The sequence below is a fragment of the Bemisia tabaci genome, chromosome 10 (assembly GCF_918797505.1).
Source record: "Bemisia tabaci chromosome 10, PGI_BMITA_v3".
Taxonomy (NCBI): domain Eukaryota; kingdom Metazoa; phylum Arthropoda; class Insecta; order Hemiptera; family Aleyrodidae; genus Bemisia; species Bemisia tabaci.
Genome location: NC_092802.1, coordinates 6,443,249 through 6,465,829, shown reverse-complemented (window position 1 = coordinate 6,465,829; position 22,581 = coordinate 6,443,249). Strand labels below are relative to the sequence as shown.

At 35.6% G+C, this 22,581-nt stretch overlaps 1 protein-coding gene across 1 annotated transcript; it reads right to left on the bottom strand.

The window, feature by feature from the left end:
- Positions 1 to 759: 759 nt before the first annotated feature.
- On the bottom strand, positions 760 to 20,848 carry LOC109029825 (F-box and WD-40 domain protein 7). Its single transcript, XM_019040477.2, has 11 exons — positions 20,299 to 20,848; positions 18,794 to 18,864; positions 17,748 to 17,838; positions 14,829 to 14,963; positions 13,612 to 13,815; positions 12,940 to 13,119; positions 11,856 to 12,037; positions 9,887 to 10,112; positions 8,573 to 8,783; positions 8,103 to 8,207; positions 760 to 6,904 (listed from the first exon to the last, which is right to left on the bottom strand). Exons 1-11 carry the CDS (start codon positions 20,749 to 20,751, stop codon positions 6,741 to 6,743), a joined length of 2,022 nt encoding a protein of 673 aa, XP_018896022.2. The 5' UTR covers positions 20,752 to 20,848; the 3' UTR covers positions 760 to 6,740.
- Between the last annotated feature and the right edge of the window lie 1,733 nt (positions 20,849 to 22,581).

The following is a 22,581-nucleotide window of genomic DNA, read 5'->3' as shown; positions in this document are numbered from 1 at the left end:
CAGTGTTGAACAAAAAAAGATCTCAAAGTCTTTGTCCACAACGGAAACCTCCGGTTCCGTAGTAAATTTTTCAATTATTTTTCTGAAGAATGTCCCATTATAGGCGAACCAGTGGACATTCTTTCTTTCAATTTCCAGGATTGCTAAAGGTATCATTTTACATGGAGAACCCAAAAAAATAAAATAAAATAAAAGATGGCAGTAGGTATTCTTGTGTTAAAGCATTTTGCTTGTGTACAAAGTTCTAGACGTAGAAATTAAAATTAATCACGGGACTTGTGGATTTATAAAACATGTATACCGTATGAGTCAAAAAACATGTTTTCTAGGAAGAACTATTTGTTGATTTTTTAAAGAGGAGGCTAGAGGGCTATCTGCAACCTCAGTAAAAATTTTTATTGATCATTATCAAGGTTGCACAGTCAGGCTTTCCATTAGATTTTCTATACAACATTGAATCAAATTAATTCGATAGTGTCACTTAGTAACAAGAGAATTACCATCATTCAAAACATTAGATGAAGACTGAAATGTGATGGCACGTTCAATCTCACCGAATCGAATAATATTGGATGAATTATTTGATCAGGTGAATTTCGACTTAATGTAAAAAACAGCCGATACATTGTACAACTTACTCGCCAGAGGCCCAGCTTTAATTTTAATACTTCCTAAAATTTGTGAAATTCTAAAACATTCATCTGACAGATTGATATGGCACTGAAAATAAATTTGGAGACGCAATAAAATTCAACAACATTTTCATCAATAGAAATTATTTTATTCAATCCTTTGTTTTTGTTACAAAGAATTTATTGACAAAAATTTTAAGGTCCCTATAAACTAGAAGTACACATACCATGATAAGCAAAAGGAGATTCCTTGCCCATGCAGATTTTTCATTGTAAAAGTTTCACTGTTCGAGTTTCTGGCTGTTTTGAACTTGACGATTTTATTTTTAGTTATGAACAGATCAGTTGAGCATACTGATAAATCTTGCTCTGATTGCAGAGTACAGTAAAATAATGAGAACTGTCCCAACATCAAGTTTTCACGTCATGTAATGACAGAGGTACCCCCTCTGAAAAAGATGATGCATTACGTTATTCTCAGTAAAAACGCATATCACAGTTTTTTCCCCCTTAGGTTCATCAGTTGGACTACATTTTTCAATTAAGAACTACGAATTCTCGCTCAGTTTACAAACAACGTATGCACCATTAGTTTCCCCAAGCACATAAGTGTTTTTAGAAGCCAGAAATTATGATTCTTAATTGCAAAATGCAGTGCAATTAGCTGAGCACATATTTGCAAAGTTCACTCTATGTACGTGCAACACTGATGAGAGTTAGGTGGAAGAAACTACTCTACATGCTATTATGGTAGATAACGACAGATAACATGTTTTTAGAAGGGATAAGATACCTTTCACAATGATACGAAGCAGTGAAAATTTGTCATTTACACACATCTGACTAATTACGTTAATTTTTTAAGCATAGAATACTCTACAACATGCACATTCAATCTATTACCTGATGGTAAAAACCAGAAAGTTCCTGCTTAAAATTCGAAGAAAATACAAGAGCAAGGAAATTACTCTTGCTTACCCTGGTAGCTGTATATTTACATCACAAAAAATGTACAAATAAAATTTAGAGGCTGTACCTGGGTTTCCAGAAGGAAAGATTTACAATAGAATTGATTAACACTCATTGCCGGTATGCAAGTATGAGAATGGGCTTGAAGATGAGGTTCGATGAATATGTTTCAAAGCACTTTGTTTCTTCAGAATTTTGCATTCAATTAGGTGCAAACAACCAAAAGTCTGAAAGTCAATTTCCAAACGAGAAGAGACTCAACGGCAAATCTGATCTATAACTTCAAAAGGAATAAAGTCATTCATTTCTCCCTTTCATTTAGTAGTTGAAATCATTGCTTTACTTAAGAGTTACGTGTCAAACTCTCCATCGTTTCATCGTAACCCATTCTTTTCTATCTAAAATTTTGAAACGGAAATTAGTTGGGAAATGCTTTAATTCAGACTTGATCTATTTGCCTATTGTAAAGCTATATCATTAATGGCTGGTTCATTAATGTCTTTATTTTAAAATGTAATGCATTTTTCACTAAATCAATCTACTTATTGTTGTAAGGGATGAAACTTTTGAAGTCGATTGGACTACATTTTGCAATTAGGAAGTAAAATTTCTGTCTCATCTGTAAAAATACTTATGTGCGTAGGGAAACGAAAGGTGCATGCATCATTTTTAAACTGATCCAGAAATTGTAGTTTCTAATTGCAATTGTAGTCCAAGTTTTGTTTTTTTGTTTTGTCCTTTTTATTGAAGTCACTTTGCACAATAAGCTAGAATGCAAACGCGCTAAAGGTTGGACAATATCTAAATTTAAAAATTTTAGGATGGAATTTGACATTTTTGTTGTTTCATTTTCATGAGTCATTATACAATATTATCTTCTTAACTACAAAATTAATAAAAAACGAAAGGTCTACAGTTGACAAAAAGAAATGTAGACGCAATCAACGTGTAATCTTTTGAAAAATTGAGTAATTTCACTGATTAACAACATATTAAAAAAGCATCGCCGCTATGGATTTCAGTTTTAAACGGAGACTTCATGACAAAAGTAAAAAAATTCTTTGCACAAGAACCACCAAAATAGCTTTGATATGGATCACAAAGCAACGTATATTTTTCAGAGATTAGATGACTAATGATTCTGAACTGAAAATTGAACAACATTTTGTAATTTGGAACTACAATTCCTGGCTCTGTTCAGAAACAACATGTGTGCCATTAGTTTCGCCATGCAGATAGGTATTTTATATATGGGCCATAAATTGTAGTTTCATATTCAAAAATGCAGTCCAATTAGTGCAACTGCCTCTTGAGTTTGATATTTTCAACCAAGAAAAATCTTAGATTAATCTTTGTTTGTGTCCTGTGAAATTTACACCAAAAGAGAGGTATATTCGCACTCATGGAGCGCAGGTTCTACAGACAGACACAGGGACATTTCTAGGTTTTTCACTACTTACAAAAGGCAAATGGAGAAGGAATAATTATCCTAGAAAATTCTTTACAAGATCATTGATTTAACTTGTGTGAATTAACTTGACAAACAAAATACAAATAAAAGTAGCAGGGACAAAGCTGATGTGAACAAAAAAAAACAAAAACCGTTTCACCTATCGATGCTGGTGTTTTTAACTGCTAAAAGTATAGGAAATGAAAAAACTTGAACGAAATGGACAGAATGCACAGAACGCGTGTAAATTAGTTGACAAATGGTTGCGTCCATTTCGTTTGAGTTATTTCTTTTCTCTTGTTCTTAGTGATTGATAATGCTGGCGAAAAATTCTGCAGTTTTTTTCAGGACCAAGTCAGCTTTGACCCTGCTATTTTTATTAATGCTTTTTTTTATGATTTTTATTTATGTTTAAACGCTACTTTTTATGTTTAAACAAAGAAATGCTTCAATTTAGGCATTGTGGTCTCCCTCTTTGTCAAGTTACTCATGATCTGGCTGCAATTAGGAGGGCTTATTTGGTCTTGTTTTCATACATACAGCCACTAAAAACAAATTGAGCCTGTACAGGCAATTCCATAGCTATGTTTTACTTGATTCGATCAAACCTTTTTCATACTTTGCAGCCATGGCCAAAGTCGCAGCCACCAGAAATAGGAAACACAGCCAGGCAGAGGAAAAAAAAAATTAACTTGAGCAATTATTATGTGGCGCGAGTGTTTCACACCAAAAACACCACAAAGTTTTGCGCAACTCGAGAGCGCAAAGACCTGAAGGGAGGCATGAATTGGAAATTTTAAGGGGCTGAACTGATTTCAGCTCACAGCTAAACAACTAAACAAATCTTAAATAATAAAAACAATTATCAAATATCAGTCTTGTACAAAAAAAAAGAAAGAAAAAAAAGAAGTATGTACATTATAAATAGTCGACATTGACATAAAGTAAGCTGATGAGTCAACAATTTAAAGGAGCGCGAGTAAAAAACTGAACAGAGAAAAAGCTCTAAAATAGATCTGAAAATATGTAACTTAAACAGAAAGTAAACAGTTCTCAAACTGGTCCTTCACAAAAGGTCTTTCATTTTACAGGGAAAAAAAATCTATTAACGTAAAACTTTTAACACTGTTAGATGTATTCCAAGTGTTGGAAGGTCAACTTATTTTTACTACAAAATAGAATATGATTCTGCTGGATTTACAGGATCTCTTACAGTCAAGTCAAATTCCTTGGAAGGAATAATTCTAATTTAAGATTTAATCATTATAAAATAAAATATCTGTGACCAGCCACAGGAATAAATACCCTGAATTTCTTTGCAAGGAATTTTCAAGTCAGAGAGAAAATTGAGCTCTGATCGAAAATATTTCATTCCTATTTTCGACAGAAAGAAACAACTCAAAAATATTAACAGAATTCTGAGCCTACATTTTCTGAACAGATGGCATTATGAGCCTTTAAATTAAGAGCTGTAAAACGACAAGAATTGCTTTTTAAATCTTTAACTGTTCATTTTCTTCTAAATCATATTTCTCCATGATAGAGAATAGAAACTTTTAGAAAATTTCAGAACGTCGAGTAAAATGACAAAATTAAACCCTATCTTCAAATATTTAATCTGAACGTGTTACAGGCCTTTTATCTGTGGCTGGCAGCAGGTCTGATCAAATTTGTCTGAAAACGATTATTTCCAGATGAGAACCGCAGTGCCCTGAAATCCCTTACAAGACCCCCGAAATGATTATACAGGGTTTAAAAATACTCATGCACAAAAAGAATGATTCACAAAATGAGGAGCAAGTAACCAACAGGTAGGCACACAAATGGACTACTAGACAATGTCAGAAACTCGGCACCAAAGTATATTTTTTCTCATCAAAATTTCAAGGGCACGAAGAAAAAATTAAAAATGTGTGGATTTAACTAGTAGAGCGAAATAACAGGTTTTCTGAAATCGTTACTTTCAACTTCCCTTTCACCAGAAAACTTAGATCTAATTGACTTAAGTCAATCACAAAATTAATTTCAGTATGCTTCGCAAGTAATTAATCTTTTCAATGAGCTGAAAAGTCTTGACAATTTTGGATTTCTGAACATTGACGGAGGAGGAGATTTTTGATGAGCAAAAGTCTAGGTATTTGCCCGATTTGTTATTCAGTTTTTAACAGTTGATTTGTTCAGCATTGATCAGAGTTTCTTTGCAAGCTGAAAATTAATTAAGTATTTTAATTTAAAATTATGACCCTGAATTTCTTACTAGCAAGCTGATAATGACCTTTTAAAATGGGGTCAACTCATGTTTCATGAAAAGTTAATGAGGAAAACATATCTCAGGGTGCTCCAATTCTTATTGTATCTAGTGGTCCACTGAAATAAAAAACTTGACCTCAAGCTAAACGCTGACGATTAGAGGTAGGTAAAATAACTTCAGACAAAAATGTAGAAATGGGAAAGAAGAATCATAACTTTATGAGGCTAAATGTAAAAAGCTGAACTAAGACAGGAAAAATTTCCAAAGAAAGTGGATAGAAATTAAAATTTTCTAACCTTCGGATAATTGTTGCAAAACAACAAAGACCGTATTGGCCGAGTCATTGCTAGATATTTTTCAACAACTAATATTAATGTTCCGATAACACATAGATTTGCAACCCATGAAACATTCATTTGAATTTTCACCAAATAAGCTAAGACAAAACACTGCTAACCGCAGATAGTTCAGTAAAAATTAGAGATTTTGAGCTTTTAAGCAAGTTCTATTAATTTCTGTTCTCTTTACGGAGAGAATGGGTGACAGTCCTTAGATTTTTAGAAAATTTTACCTGACTGAGAGATAATTGATTTGCCAAAGTCAACAAATCGCTGAGTGTTACAGGGGAAAGGGTTAACCAACAAAGGGGGAAAAAAGATTACAGAACTGCAATGAGCAGAAAAAGGTTGGTTTGAAAGACTGCCACAATTTGTCACTCCTCTGATGTAAGAGCACATAGCCTGTGTCACACTATTAAAATACTCCATCAAAATGTCAAGGTCAAGTGCTGTGATTGGTCCAAGTCATCAAATAAGCCAATCACAACACTTGACTTTGATATTTTGATGGCTGGCTTTGATAGTGTGACACAGGCTTATCTCTATTTCCACATGAGCCGAGGAAAGCATAGAGTTACACAGAGCACAAGGCTCGAGTGGAAATTGAGATCCACTCTTACATCAGAAAGGCAACGATTAAGGCAGCGATAACTCTAACGCCTATTCACATACAAAACAAAAAACAAGAAACAATAAAAGTTAAAAGAGAAAGAGAGGAAAAGGGAACGCTTAATACTTGATAGAGCTCAAAAAACCGAATAAAATAAATTACGATAAAAACAAAAAAAAGACAAGAAAAAAAAAAACAGTTATAAAACTAAATAACTCTGCGACCACCAAATTTTACCCGTGGTAGTTGTGATCATCTGTGTAAAAATAATTAGATCAAGATCCATTCGACAAATTTTCGAAGAGTTAATTGAGAAAGCTTCAAGTTTCATTGTACTCCAATGAATTCAATCCGAACGACAAGACCGTAAGAAGGGGGAAATGAAGAGTAAAACATAATAATCAAGATAGTAATACAAACGATAAATAATTAAATAACGCGCATTGTCTTAACAAATATTTTTCCTTAGAACTAAAAAGTAAAGGTCTTACTACGTAGACTCAAAGTCAAAATCCAAAACGAGTAATTTTGTTTCCTCGGTGCCGTTACGACTTCCTACTGCACAGACTAATTTAGTATTGTTAGCCCTTATTCTCCACACTACACCTCCGCTGCCTCCACTTTCTAGAGCGACTAAGTTCCTGATAAATTCACCTGGAAAAGAAATATTGAACAAAATTATTATTTACTGGTCGTTTTACAATACTTTATATGTTCATTAATTTTATTTCTTTACATTAGTTTCTTTCCTTCTTTGTTTCCCAGTATTTTATGTACATTATCAGGGTGTCTAGTATTTTTTAATTTTGAAAATTCCTGATATTTTCCTGATTTTTTTCGTAAAAACTATACTTATTATAGCGCTACGGGTGAGAAATTATCGGAAACCAAGACGGCGCGATGACTCCTGGCACGGTAGGCAAAAAGCAGTGAGACTTCTCTGCTGAGGAGATTCGCGTAAGAAAAATTCCTGATCCGATTTTTCCGATTTTCCTGATATTTGCCGGGTTTTCCGGTTTTTCCTGATGCTAGACACCCTGATTACGCGTATATTATTTTCATGTTACAGCCCCTCATACTTAATACCATGCTGTTGAGCTACAAATTTTTTGTACATCTTACTGTCAATAACCTCTAAGCTCGGAATGGCAATTTAAGGATAACAACCATATCTGTTCCATGGGTAAGCAAAATCTATCAGTAACATCGATAGGGATATCATTTTGAGTTATTTAAAAAAATGTACTGAGAACAGATGGTTACATAAAAGTTAAACATTAGAAAATCCAAAATAAGGCACGAAGATGTTACCAGGATCGATAAACTATGGAAAAAGAGCAAGATATCAAAGGTGAAACGGCAGAACGTCATGTCTCCGTTTGGGGCCTTGCAGACGTCCTATCATTCTTCATTTTCTACACGAAAAACTACTGAACATCATTTCTTGAAAACTTCAGTGATTTTTCTTTTTATGTGAAAAATATTCCATGACAACTTCAAGCCATGATGTCGGTTTGGTCTCCTTTCACAGAATGAATTAAAAGTGGTGATCCTGAGACACTGCGACCAAGATACGTATTTTTCCGTTTCATTGTCGATACGTAGAAATCTTGATTGAGATCCAGTATATCCCAAACAAATATTCACAGTTTCAAACAGACTGAAATAAGCCACAGTCTATTTTGGAAAAGGCGAGTTTTATCGTTTGGTGCAGGCTACACTGATTTCTATCACTTATGCGAGTGTTCGCTATAATAGAATAAATGACAGGAATAGTTTTTCATTCATACAATCTGAAGATAAATGCAAAAAGTAGACAGTCCACTCCAAAAATAGCAAAAGTAAGGCTCACCTGTTCGAACATCCCAAAGTTTGACAGTACCATCATCTGATGATGTGATGACAAATCGACAGTTGAACTGCAAACACGTGACTGCTGATTGATGTTTATTTGGACCTGGTGGGCAAAAAATTCAGAATATTTATTATCTTTTCTAAGATGGGAACTACATGTTTGAAGGACTCACTAAAAGGAAAACTATTGGTCGACTTTCAGCCAGGGTTGCTTTATTCTTTTCAGAATTTAAGTTTACCACCTTTACACCTTTGGTTTGACACCTTTAAGTTTACCATAGTTAACATAATGGAATTTCATTTAAAATTTAACGAAGGTAAAAAACTCAATTGTGAGGACTTTTAAAAAGTTCCATAGTAGACGGAGTTTGGGCAAACAGCCTATCATTGGTGCCACACCAGTCTTAAACTTCAAATTAAATTGTAATACTCGTACGGGAAATGTACTGCAACTTCAAATAAATTTACCTGAAAGAGTTTGAAGACAATGACCCGTTAAAATATCCCAGACTTTGACAGTTGAATCGGCGTTCCCGCTGACTAAAATGTTATTGCGAAGCTCCATTCCACTCGTGAGAGACTGATGACCCATTAGCGTGTGTCTGCAAGCACCACTTTCCACTTCCCAAACTCGTATGCTTGTATCCAAAGAACCACTCACGACATGCTTTCCATCAAACTGTAATGAATATTACGAACTATGTTAAACTGCACAGTTAAAGTGGTGAACAAAATGCAAATGAATGGGTGATTACGCCATTTCTGAAAGGTAAACGTTCATTTTTAAAGGAACCCAGAAGTCCTCAGACAAGGATGACTCAATAAAACCATGACACTTTTTATACCTGGAGGTTCATTATTTTAGACATCAAAAACCTTTGCAGGAAATTGTGGTATTTTTGAGAATAATGAGTTCATAAAATTGATGCCAGGCTCCTGGTTAAATAAAAGTGTCAAAACAATGCTTGATCCTCCACTTAAAATTGAAAGTCCTAAAATTGAAAACAGGTTTGCCTTTTAGAACAGACTCTCAGATTTTATTCCAAGCTGTTAACGTGGTTTAACGTTCTTCAGTATTTCACAGCTTTAGAGAAGCCAGAGTTAATTCAACTAAAACAAAAAAAACTTAAGGAACTCTCCAAGAACTTTTGACCAATTCTTACGATTCCAGATTTTGGAGGGAACTGGTGAAAAATTTTCAACTTTTAGATAATTTTTGTCATTACATGCTTTGATTTTGCTGCACTGGGTACAATTTGTTTATTTTGTAATCAGTCTCAGTTCCACAGTAACAACAAATCAAGAACATCTTTTTTCTTTCTTTTTCCCCGTATAAAGTGAGTTTTTAAGTATTTCAAAACTTCCCGGTGTTTTTTTAATTTAAATTTTTTGTTTTCGATCTTTTATACTTTACAACAGCCTTTCCCTATATTAAGTTGTACTGTTACGGTGTTTTTAGGTTAATTAAATTGTTTGTTATTAGTTTTTAACAAACGTCCAACATAAAATTCGAGGAATTTAAAAAATTGCTTTAGATTTTTAGATATTCTTCACATGGTCATTCATGAATGTTAAGGATAAAAAATCTTTCAAAAAATACTGAGAAGGCTTTCAAGGTTTCAAAAATCAGAGAAATGAAGGATATTCAAGAACTTTTCAAAAGTTCTCAACTCTTTAAAGCATACTGACAATTACCTGCAGTGATGCTGCGTTCATAGGGATTAGAGAAAACTGATAAAAACCACGAAAGGAGCACTGATTATTTTTATGCTTCTATCCTACCTGAAGGGAGTAGACTCGATTAGTATGTCCTTGAAGAGTATGCAGACATTCCTCTCGTTCTGGGTTCCAGACTTTGACCATGTGATCATACGCGCCACTAACAACTAATTTGCCATCATACTGGACACACCGCACTGCCGCCAGGTGTCCGACTAGTACATGAAGGCATTCACCCGTATCTACTTGCCAAACGCGCAAAGTTGCATCTCTGGATCCACTAACAACTCTGGAAACGGTGAATAATTGACATTGATTAGACTAAAAACATATCAAAAGTTGCATTGACTAATACATTAGTGAGGCCGCAAAAATTTTAAATTGAAATTCCCCGACCAATTTAGAGAAAATGCCCGAACCTGCAAGACATTACAGGATTATGAATAATAATTTAAATTTTTGGAAATGGCAGGGGGACAAACTAATGCTACATGGCACAATTTGTCCCTTCTATGGTTGCAATTTTTCCCTGACTTTTCCCACTTTCCGAGTTTTTCCTGACTGTGCCCATCTTAATACATTCATGAGCGGAGCGCATAAGTATACAGAATTGGACGTAATCATGCTAAAAGGAACTATAAGTGAAGGATTCAAATGCAACATAGTTCCTTTTAGCATAAATACATCCAATTGCAGGTGAAATTACAGCAAAGCGATGATAGACGAGTGTCTAAATTATCTTCTAGTTGGCTGAAAAGCAAAATTGTTAGACACATGCCTGCAACTTTGTAGTACTAAAAATTGAAACAATTAAACTGATTTTACGCTCCACACAAAGGGAACAAAAATTTGATAAGACTCTTAAATTGCAAAGATTGGCGAATCTTAGTCTTGAGGCAAAAATTGGTTTTTGGATAAAAATTCTTGCGACCATTGTGCACTGAGGAAAAGTCTCAGCTTTCATTTATTCTGACAAATACCTCAGGGAGAGAGGGGACACCGGGATCCGGGAATCTTACCACACAGGCTCAATCAGCTTCATTGAGTTTGCCATAGGTTTACTTCATAGAGAACACTCTCTTTGGAACATAAAATGGTTGCTCTGCTTCATTTTTTATGTAAAACTTCAATATTTAGAGGATTAACATTAAAACTAATAATTAACTGATTTCAGACTTGAAGGAAATAACAAAATGAAAAACGGTTTCCATCTCTGATGAAATAAATTAAAAGTGAAAGTGGTGAGTTTGAAAAATCTGTTTTTACCATTTACAGAATTTAACTACGTACAAAATATATACCAGTTGATAATCATGGCCAAATTGGTCAACTGCAGACTGATTATTCAAATCGGTGGGTAGACAAAGCAATAGACAAAGAAGACAAAGAAATGGAGCGATCCCATCAGTTGAAAGAGTAGTTTTCATAAATTATGTACTAAATATCAGACCTATTGTCGGTTGCCGTTACTTAGTCTGCTACTTACCACCTTCATCCATTGCAATTCCTGCTTCCACCGGAAGGATCACTCTATTTTCTCTCTGTCTTCTTTGTCTACTGTTTCATCTATCAATTTCAATAACCAGCCCTTAGAGTGTGTCTTGAATTCAATGTATTTTGTTGCAGTTATGTTCATAAATGCAGTTAGTTTTTAGCCTTCCTTTTAAAATCATTGTCTATCCAAAAATTTTCAAGATGATGAATTTCTTTCTTCTTCTTTTTCATGCTGATACGAGCCAGCCATCCCATTTTTAAAACTTTCCCGGCATTCCTCCATGCAACCTATATTGTCCTGCTGGTCAGGTGGGCAGGAAGTTTTTACCCCCCTAACTACACTTTCTAGAATCTCTCGATTCATACTTCAATCTCAGGGTATATTCCCAATGTTTTTTTGGATCAGACTTCCAAACGGACAGCTAAAAAAACCAAAAGTCATTTTAAAGAAATTATTGTGAACAAAGACAAGTTTTAGATAAGGCTCTCTCTTCCGCAATCTCTTGAAAGGTGGAAAACTGGAAGAAACGCGACTTACATGTTGCCATGAAGATGCATGCAACGCACTGTTGAGGTATGTCCGTAAAGAGTGTGAAGGCAATGACCTGACTCTGCGTTCCACACTTTCAATGTTCTGTCCGTGGATCCACTAATAATGGTTGTTCCTGACATTTGGGAAGACCATACTCCTCCCGTATGACCAATTAATGTTCGCAAACACTGAAAACAAAAACAATTAATTAGGATTACTAGGAAATGAACATCAAATCTTTCTACATTCAATGAAACTAAAACTTTCTATGAATGAAGCAAAAATTGGTGCGAAATTTGATTTTTAAAACAAGACCTTTTCTCCCTGAAGATGATTGGTAGTTTTTCGTTGGTTTCAATTAAAATATAAATTAGGCTCATGAAAAGTTAACAGTTTTGTCACATTAAAATGTATTTAATGCATACTATGGGCGTCTGCAAATATCTCTCACTAATTTTCTGATGTTACAAAAGGAAAAATTGCAGTGCATGTTAGGTGCTAGTATTTTTCTCCTGTGCATAGTTTGCATGATTTTATTGTGTAGTAAACACAATTGGGCTGCTGGCTACCTACAGGCGCCTCCGGTAGGTAAGGAAAATTATTTTGCAGGTCACTTCACTGAATGCTGGAAAATTTATTCATCACTATCAGAAAACAGATAAATTAAACAATTTAAAATTAAAGATTATTTATGCAAGATAGTAGAAAACGGAAGTGGAGGGTTCTAAAAGCCAGGAAAAAATTTGAAAAGCCCCAGCCTAATTCTTAAAATTTCAATCATTTTCTAGACTCTGCCTTTTATGCTTCGCAATTTATTCTAGAAGTTATAGTGGGTAAATTTACAACCATAAATTAATCACAATATGCAGCACCTGTATATTATGTAAATACAGGTAGGGTCGGTCTTCCGGCCCACCCACTAAACTATTGTAAATAGATATAAGTTAAAATAATTAGTATTAATACTTTATTGTAGTCATCTTTTTTAATAATAATAAATAAAAAAAAAATTATAAGCTTCTCCTCAGTAGAACACATTTACTACAATCCTGTGTGCAAATAAATAAAAAATGAAAATGAGATTACTAACTTTGCCAGAGGTCACAGACCAAACTTTAAGCGTATTATCATCAGAGCCACTGACGATCCTACTTTCAGAGAACTGTAAACACGTGATCACATGATCATCATGTCCTTTGAGCACACGAGGCTCCCTGATTGGTCGCAGTCTCCAGTTCATTTCTACAGTGTGTTGTTTAATAAAAGCAGTCTGTAAAACAAAAGAAGCATGGATATTCATAATGTTATTAACTCGTTAATACATACAGAATTTATTGATTAAAATAATTAAGAAAAGGTAACCCTCAAAATTATTCAATGGGATTGAAAAGATTAAGAAAAATAATGAATAAATGTTTATCAATTTGAAGTTCATGGAGACATGCAGATTAGATTGACTTATGAACATCTCAAATGAGTTGAATTGACTCTTTTTTTTCTTTTTTCTTCTTTTTTATCACTCGTCTGTTTTCTTTTGAAGTTAAATAATCTTTGTCCAGATAAATATTTGAGTACAATTAAAATAGCACAAAAATATAAATAAACACCCAGAGGGATGAATTTTGGAAGACATTTAAAAGTGTGTAAAAGTCAATTTTTGAAATTTTAAAACTTCATTTGTTTTCAACACGCAACAATTTGCATAGGGTTTCTGTAGTTTTTCACCGCTGCAAAGATGCCAGAGGCAGGTTTGATCAATTACCTTCCAAGGTGAGTTAGAATTATTTCCAATTCTATGTCTACTTCTTTTTGACATGATCTGTGCAGGTTCTGGTTCAATCCCAGCTTCAAGACACTTTTCTCGCCATAGAAGATTGTCTTCTGCTAGGAATCGCCAGTTGCGACATGTTTGAGCAGCGCGAAGTAAATCCCTGGGCTCCAAAAATGACAAAACGTACAGCGCCAACTGAAAAAATGGAGCCAAGAATAAATTAACACAGAAATCGACACATTGAATATAATCTTAAATATCGCAGAACAATTTGAAGGTAGACAGATCACTTAAGAGGGAAGAATTTAAGTTACAAAACGACTTATGTCATGAAATTTAACGCATAACACATTATAAATAAAGGACATTTTTACAATCAATTCATCAAAGCGAGAATGACATTTATGATTGACATCAGAATCAGTCAGTTCAAACTACCTGCTTTGGGGAAAAACCGCTAACAACATTGATCAAACAAGTTATTTAAATACTTACACATTGGTTCAAGTTGAAGTTCTCTCTAACAAAACTTTCTCTCTTTCTCGACACATTGAATTTGAGGGGCTTGCAGGACAAGGCACATAGTGCCGGTTTGCTGTTTCTAGAAATATCTTTGAAGTTTCCAAATTACAAGGGTCCTCATGGCGGAAAGAAAGATCAAACAGACTGTTTGATGCTTAAAATTTTTAATTTGGTAGCGAATTTTTCACAGACTATTCATCGAGACTAGTTTTACTTGGAATCGTTGATATCTCAATTTTTTCAAAAACTGTACTTATACGCCTTATCCTCCAAGCCCCTCATTTGTAATACACTGAGAACTCACTCGAAAAATTTCAACCAGAAAGATCTAAAATTGGTACCATTTTATTTTGGTGTCTTTTTTGTCATAGTTTCAAGATCATTCTGGCTGACAGGTTAGATTAGTGACGCTTAAGGACCTTAAAATTGATAAAATATTAACAAAATTAAAAATGAATTAAAACAAAAGAAACTTAGAGGAGCACAAATCCTTGCATACCGTTTCTATTGATTTCATTAATTTTTATAAACTTCCTTCCAGCATATAGATATCCACTTATTACAAAGATGATCTTACTTCCTCGCTGCAAGAAGTATATGCAGTTTGTATCACCTCAAAACTGTGAAAATGACTTAATATAGTGAGCAAATGCCATTATAAAATTGAATAAATATGATCAACTTACTTCTTTGGGCAGAAGGGAGATGAAATCCCGTTGAAGTTGCGGTTCTATTAATTGCATCATGTATCGGACTTGGGTTGGTTCGCAAGAAGTTACTAACTGATCAATTGCAAGCATACGTTCAGCATTTGACCATTTCTGTAACAGAAAAAAATTTATGGAGTTAATTAATAGTCAACGAGCATGACTCTATTATTCTTTGGCACAAATGGATGGATAGAAACCAGATAATTTTAATGAGATAGTCCAATCTCTTTGGCATTTATTTACAGGACAGAACTAAAAGTCCTTGGAATCAGCCCAGCAAAAATCATTAAAGATAGTTGTATTAAGATCAGGGAGTCCAATGAATATCTAACAAAGCCCTTCTTGTGAGTTCATTGCAGCTACTCTGGAATTTCAACATAATTTCCTTGGCTCAAGCTTTGAAGATTTAAATTCTGAGCAATGATTTTTTTGAAGAGCGCCATCCCATATTGGTTACTTTCAGAATATAAATATTTGTGGAAGATACCTAAATCAATCCATGTATTTACTTTGAATTGCTCTGTCCAAATTAATTCCATCTTCTCTACAGCGGAAAGGAGTTGAATTCAGCTGCCTGCCTTGAACTTATAATGGATTAGTTGCACTGGTTACAGAATCGTGTTTTGATGCTTGGTTCTTGTTGATTAGTTGGAAATAATAAGATCTGTCCAAACTGCAACTTTCTACCTTCAATATCAACCGAGATATCTCCCTTTGAAAAGTCAGGTTTTTGACGTCTTACACCGCACCAGTGACACCCTTGGTTTCTTCCTCTTTTGTTCGATCAGTGATGCAGAGGGTGCAACGCGAAAATTCAACGATGTTAAACGTAAACAAACTGAGGTGAACTGACTGACCGCCTATCTCTTCACGGCGAGTGAGTTATCTCCTGATAAGAAGATCTTTTAAGTGTGAATCCGTCTGTTTCTTGAGTTTGTTTACATTTAAAGTCACTGAAGTTTAGCGTTGCAGCCTCTGCATCACTGATCGAACAAAAGAGGTCGAGACCAAGGGTGTCACTGCCATGGTGGATGACGTCAAAAACCTAACTTTTCAAAGGGCGATATCTCGGTTGATATTGAAGGTAGAAAGTTGCAGTTTGGACAGATCTTATTATTTTTTGCTGATCTACAAGAATCGAGCATCAAAACACGATTCTGTGACCAGCGCACTGACCTATTGCTGTCTTGTCAAAAGTTTGAATCATCTATACCGAATGGTTGACAACAGACAAAATGATAAGAGATGCATTGTTACACTAAAAAATTGAGATTGATGTCCTCTGGATAATGCTGATGAATACATCGACATAAAGTGGAAAGCAATGGACCACTAGACAAGGTACGAATTTCAGCATTCTGATTTACGTTTCCTTACCAAAATTCCACGAGGAACACGATGCGTACAACAAAAATTACCAGAATCAACATATTACGATGATATTTTATGATTCTTGATGCGTGAATTCAAACCATCCGCTCATGAAAACTCAATGCTCTACATGATTCACATCACGCTCTAAAAGTTATCATGACAGTCTCTGCGATATAAAAATCTGGCAACCTCGATCTCGCCGCTTTGTCTCAGCTATAGCAAATTGCTTATAGTTTGAACAGCACATGGAGGGAAATGAAGATTGCTCGATTGAGAAGCTTGCTGAAACCATTGTAGTGCGCAATTTGACTCGCGTAGAGCTTTGAGTTTTTTGTGTGGCAGTTCAAATTCCTCGTAACCAATGTGTAATAAAAACGTTAATATCTTCGTTAAGAGCTGGTTTCAGTAATTCTCATTGTGTGAATCGTGTTTTATGTGGAATTCTGGTTAAGAAACATGTAACAGATTGCTTAAATTCGTACCTTGTCTAGTGGTCCATTGTAAAAAATGAGAGACCAAAGGCTCAGCTTCAGCCAGGTCAACATTCCTGAACCTCAATTGAACAATGGGTGATCCGTTGGAGGGCTATCTTTAAAATCGTGTAAAATCATTAGAGTTTCAAAACACTCATTTTGCCACTCAACAACAAGCAGGTAATTTCCGTGACACAATGATAGGTTTATCGATGCATTTGAGCTAGAGCTCTTTCCTTTCAATGGGCCCGTTGCAAACTTTTGCTAGAGCAAAAATAAGAATTTTTACTAATAGGAAGTGCCTCAAAAATCACGATGAGCGCATCGGCAAAGTCTGAAATGCATTCCTTACTTCACAATTTGCATTTTCTGGAGCTTCCCACTTCAAAAACGATACCACAGCACAGGTGAACATTTCCTTAGAGGAATCATTCCATCTACCCCCTGCTCACAAGGATACTGCGCAATATTCAACATAGCCGACGCCAATCCGCCAAAACACATGTGGTGGGACGATGATTCTGACCACCCGATAACAAACAGCGTGTTTACATTCACATTTTTCTCCCATTGTTAGAGATCCGCCTTGATTGACCGCGTGCTCTCCTCAACTTGCGCTCGGAAGCGACGGCCATGATAAGCAGGGGTTGGGTGGAATGACTCCTCTAATGAAATGTTCACCTATGCCATAGTATCCTTTAGAAAGCGGGAAGCTTAAAAAATCGGAAATTTCTTGCGCAGATTGTGAAGTTAGGAGTGCATTTCAGAGTTTGCCGATGCGCTCATTGAGATTTTTGAGACATTATCTGTAAGGAACAACTTCTATTTTTGTTCTAGCAAAAGTTTGCAACAGGCCCATTCTCACTGGTCAACTTAATGTCCATGTTTCTAATGATATGGTATTAAACAGAACAATTTTCAGTTTTCATCAAATCACTGAAAATCAAAACCTGCCATTTTTTAGAGAATCTATTCTAAAATCTGTGCCTTTTCATATAAATTGGTGAGGATACAACATCACTAAGAGGAGAAACAAAAGTTATCTTACCTGAAATGTGGAAAGCCATTCGACCATTTCAGGCGGAGGGTTATCTTTAGATGGAATAATATTTCTTGGTAATTTACTTTTCTCTACATGACTGTGAACAAAAACATTAGACCATTATTATGCTGATAAAATGCCATAGGCGTAGATCATTATTGGAAGTTTCAAAACTGTGATTGAGTTTGACATATGCCATGTACAAAATGCACTGAAATACTTGGACTATATTTGGCAACCAAGAAGTACCATTTTTTGCTCATCTGTAGAAACTTTAATAAAAACAGGCAAACTAATGATACATATATTGTTTCGAAACTGAGCTAGTTATTATAGTTCCGAATTGAAAAATGTGGTCGAATTGAGGCTGTGGTCTAAGTTGGCACCTAAACATTCACAGCCAGATTTCAAATTTTTGAAATGTATCGTATTTCATACTGTTGCACCCGAAGAGGATAATTTCTGAGACACCAAAATCTAACATTACAAACAATTTACAATCTGAGCGATGTGATTAGGTGAGGCAACAGCTAGAAAGAAGAAAATAAAATTGATTTTTTTAAATTAGTGTGTTCGTGCCAGCCTTTCTAGTAAAAGCATACTCGGTAAGTACCTGAATTTCCATGTTTTAAACTTGACATTAAAGTTCCCTTTTTTACTTCACACAACATCTATTTCAACATCAGCATATAGTTAACTCTTGAGATATATAAACAGCTAAAGAAAAAAAATAATATCTTCAATTGCCGAGAGCAAATCTTGGCTTATTTTCCATCATACGACAGAAAACTGAACAAAAGTTTTCTTGAAATTTTCCGTGAATTTACTTCATTCATTTGAAAGTATTCAAAGAAAATTTCAAATAAATATTTGGGTTGGTTTTTCTTCTGAAGAGATAGAACACAATTCGAGATTTGGAAACGTAGCAATGAGGATATGCATATTTCCACCTTAGCCATCAATATATTGAATTGTTAGGTAAAGTGATCGTTTAATGTGTTCGGACCTCACATTAACTCAGCAGTAACTGTGAAAGTGGTTGAAAGACTCACCTTGCGCAAGCATCTACGTTCATCTTTTTACAGGGCCCATCCTCATCGTGAGCATCACCTTTACGCTTTTTCTGAAATGAATAATAAAAACATAGTGTTAGAACTGGGGAAAGAAAAGAAGGGACAAAAGTCACAACAGTCTGGATGCATCAATCATCAGTTGGCCCCTTGGTTAGCATCTAAATATCCATAGAGAAAAAAAAGGAGGTGTTAGCATTTCAGGCATCTTGGAATTTTTTGATGACTTGATGACGTAGGTGGGTACAGCTTGGGTACAGCGTGAAGAGGGGACGTCGCTGTACCCACCTACGTCATCAAGTCATCAAAAAATTCCAAGATGCCCGAAATGCAAACACCTCCTTTTTTTTCTCTATGCTAAATATCTGATGAATGGTGCGATATTTTGATGGAACATTGGTCTCTTCGTTTCTTTCCCCAGTTCTAATTGAAGAATATAAATTGTCATGGAGCCATTTCTTTTTAATATACATTCTCAACTTGGATGTGATAAACCGGCTAGGTTATTTTCCACGGAGAAGGAAGAAGTGAACCCTTCCACTCTTTCTTACCCTTGCAGGGAAACTAGATTATCCAAAGTTGTCAGCTTAAGAAGCCAGCGAATGAATATTGAGGCTAATGCCCTTTTCCATTTTCCTGATGGTGAGAGTTTTTGCGGCTTTGAACTGGAAGGTCAGACCTGAGGATCCATTCAGGAAAACATTCTTTGTGCTGACCTCTTACTTTACTGGTATTATCACATGTCCCATTATACTGACGGCTAATTTAGATATATTTGAACAGACAATATTAATCTGTGCATGTTTGTTATATGAAAGAAGTTGCAACAGACTGCATTGCTTCTTCAGAGTAATGAGAGGGAAATGGAGGGCGATAGTTGGGCCATGATCAGGCTGCGTAATAAACCGCATTGCTATGCATGCCCTATTTTTCTAACTCCGTAAAAAGGACAAAAATTTCTTGTAAATCAGAGCCAGAAATAGAGAGAGAGAGCTAGAAAATAATTTCAAATATTTCAAGCGAACATGAGAGTAATTCATCTCGGGGGGGATGTTCAGGGGTCATTGCAAATTTATGCTGATCTATTCTGTGTCAGCATACGATGTGCGAAATTGAAAAATTGAGAAATTATTCTCCTCCGATCAATGGCAAATGCTGAGAGAACATTAGTACAATGAGATGAAAACAAAGTTTCACATATTACACAAAGAAAAAATTAGAGATTAATAGGTCATGGAGAGTTGGAAAAAAACCATCCATAACCTCAATTTTTACCTTCTTACCGTGTGGAATATTTTAATGTGACATGAATCAAGGGTTTTTCTACGACTTCCTACCTACTAGACCACTTAACGGAATTCTTGGAGAGGAAACAGAAGTTACTTTAGGTGTGCTGAAAACTAGTGTTCTTGAGGTTGAATGAGTGGGGAAACACCCGCATGGGCGGTGGTGTTAATCAATGAGCGTTTGAAGTTCCGATTGCTTACCTGAGACTCAGAGAGAGGACTATTTGGTAATGATGAATTTAAGCTATCTTGTAGATCGCCGTTGCACTCAGAGGAACTGTCAGAGAGTTCAGAATCACTCCCAGAGGCGTCGAGGTCCAGCTGAGCGCTCACATTGTCCGCTTCCATGTCGGCATCCAATTCATTGTTGTGAGCTGATTCTAAATTAATGGAGCATGGACAATCGTCAAAATCGGAATTCACGGTGCTGGTACTAATATCTTGCGTTATTCCTTGAACCTGATCGCTTTTCTCCTCGATTTCGCCAGAGGTTTCACTGGTTTCACCACTCAAACGGTCAGCACAGCTTTTGAGGTCCGATCCCGAGACAGTTTCCGAGGTACTGCATTTACACTCACTTTCACCGAGATTATTATCAGAACTAATACAGGAGGATGAACATTTTTTTAGTTTACAGTTTGAATTGGGAATCATATTACTTGTCACAAATTGAAATTGCTGCGATTCTCCGACTTTGATAGGGAGAATTCAATGTTTTTTTTTTCACTTTTTTTTGTCCCCGAGGAACGCAAGCACAGGTTGGCCACGTCGGTAACTACGAAAAATTCCCCCGTCGAATGGTAAGTCAATGGAAAAAAAAGAGATGAAGGGACCATTTGACCTCACAAATCTACATGTAAGCGAATCAAATAAATGATGCCGTATTTTTACATGCAATTTTCTAGAATTTATAGCACTGGAGCTTCCCCAAGAGCATTTTGAAAGGGGAAGGTTTTTTTCCCTGAATCTTTCCCCTTTTCCCTCGCTGCTTTCCATCCGTAGTGATGGCGATTCTTGGATCGATCTTCCAAAAGATCGATTCTCCGAGAGATCGATAGGATCGAAGAACCGATTCTTTCACGCTGATCTTTCGCGTGGCTCCGCTGCTTTCGATGTATCGATTGAGTGGCAGAAAAAACGTTTCTAGGTGAAGAACCATTTTTCCGCGGCGAGGAGCCGATCGCGACTGCTCAGCCTCGCGGCATTGTAGCATTGCCGCAAGGCTGTCATCTGACTAATATAATAATGATATTTATTCGAGGTTTTTATTTTTCTTATAAAACATGGGATCTTCAGGAAGTAGATCAGTATCTCAAGTGAATATAATTACATTTTGAGGCTAAAAAGCTCAAAAATAAAATATCGAAATTACCTTCTGAAAAAATTTTATAGTCCATGAATTTTTTTCTCGTATATTTTTTACTTTATTCCTCAGTTTTTTAGCTTCAAAATATAATAAATCAAGCACTCTTGAGATGTAGATATACTTCCTGTGGATCCGATTTTTTTAAAAGTACCTAACCCCAACAAAACTGAAAGTATAAATATTTTAACGTGTACCTTGAAAATCTATTTTTCTAGGAGATAAATAATTGCCTACCATAATACCGACAAAGATATTTTACTATCATTAATATCATTTTAAATAGAATCGTTTCTAAATTTTAGATGTAGATTTTACACTGAAAAAAAATTGTGACAAATGACTTGAAAAAGAATACAATAAATACAATGTAGACGGGCAGGATTTTCAGTTTTGACATTCTCGGTGCTTAAAAGCATGATTGTGTCACTAATCGAAATTCATATGCAATAACGGAACACTCAAACAAACATCCCAAAATTCTTTGAAAAGGGGATTTTTACTTTCGTCCCTCAGCGAAATAACTAAAGCGATAAATACCTCGGTTTCGTTTCTTGCACGAGCGGCAGAATTAAACACCGGTAAAAAAATGAAAACGCAAGAAAAAAATAAGGAGAAAACTTACCTCAACATGTGGACATTACAATCAATTCCATAAGCGCTCACAACTCATATCTCAACGAACACGCCACACCACAATAATTCAAAAAAATAACTTGGTTGAAAGACGGGCGCGTATCTGAACTCCTGCATTTCTCCGCAGCTCCAAACGCGCTACACTTGCGGCTACAGGTCTCGCTTGGACTCGTTCCCCGACTCATTTCCGTTTCCGTTCAGCCGCTACAGACAAAGGATGATCAAATCCCCGCGAAAAGCGCGTATCAACTCAACTTCCAAATTCCAATCTGCCGCTAATTCAAGTGACGGAGCTCAATCTTGCTAACTGGGATCCGGTCGTGATCAGGTGATACATACTCAAAATCGTATATTCAGGTGCTGAATCCGAATTTGACCTCCGTTTTTGTCAATCACCCTTCAATTTTTCGGATAATGGGCATTGTTGGTGTTTTTGCGACTGTTGACCCTCCGCAGCATGTAAGTAAAATTTTTCTCAGGTACAA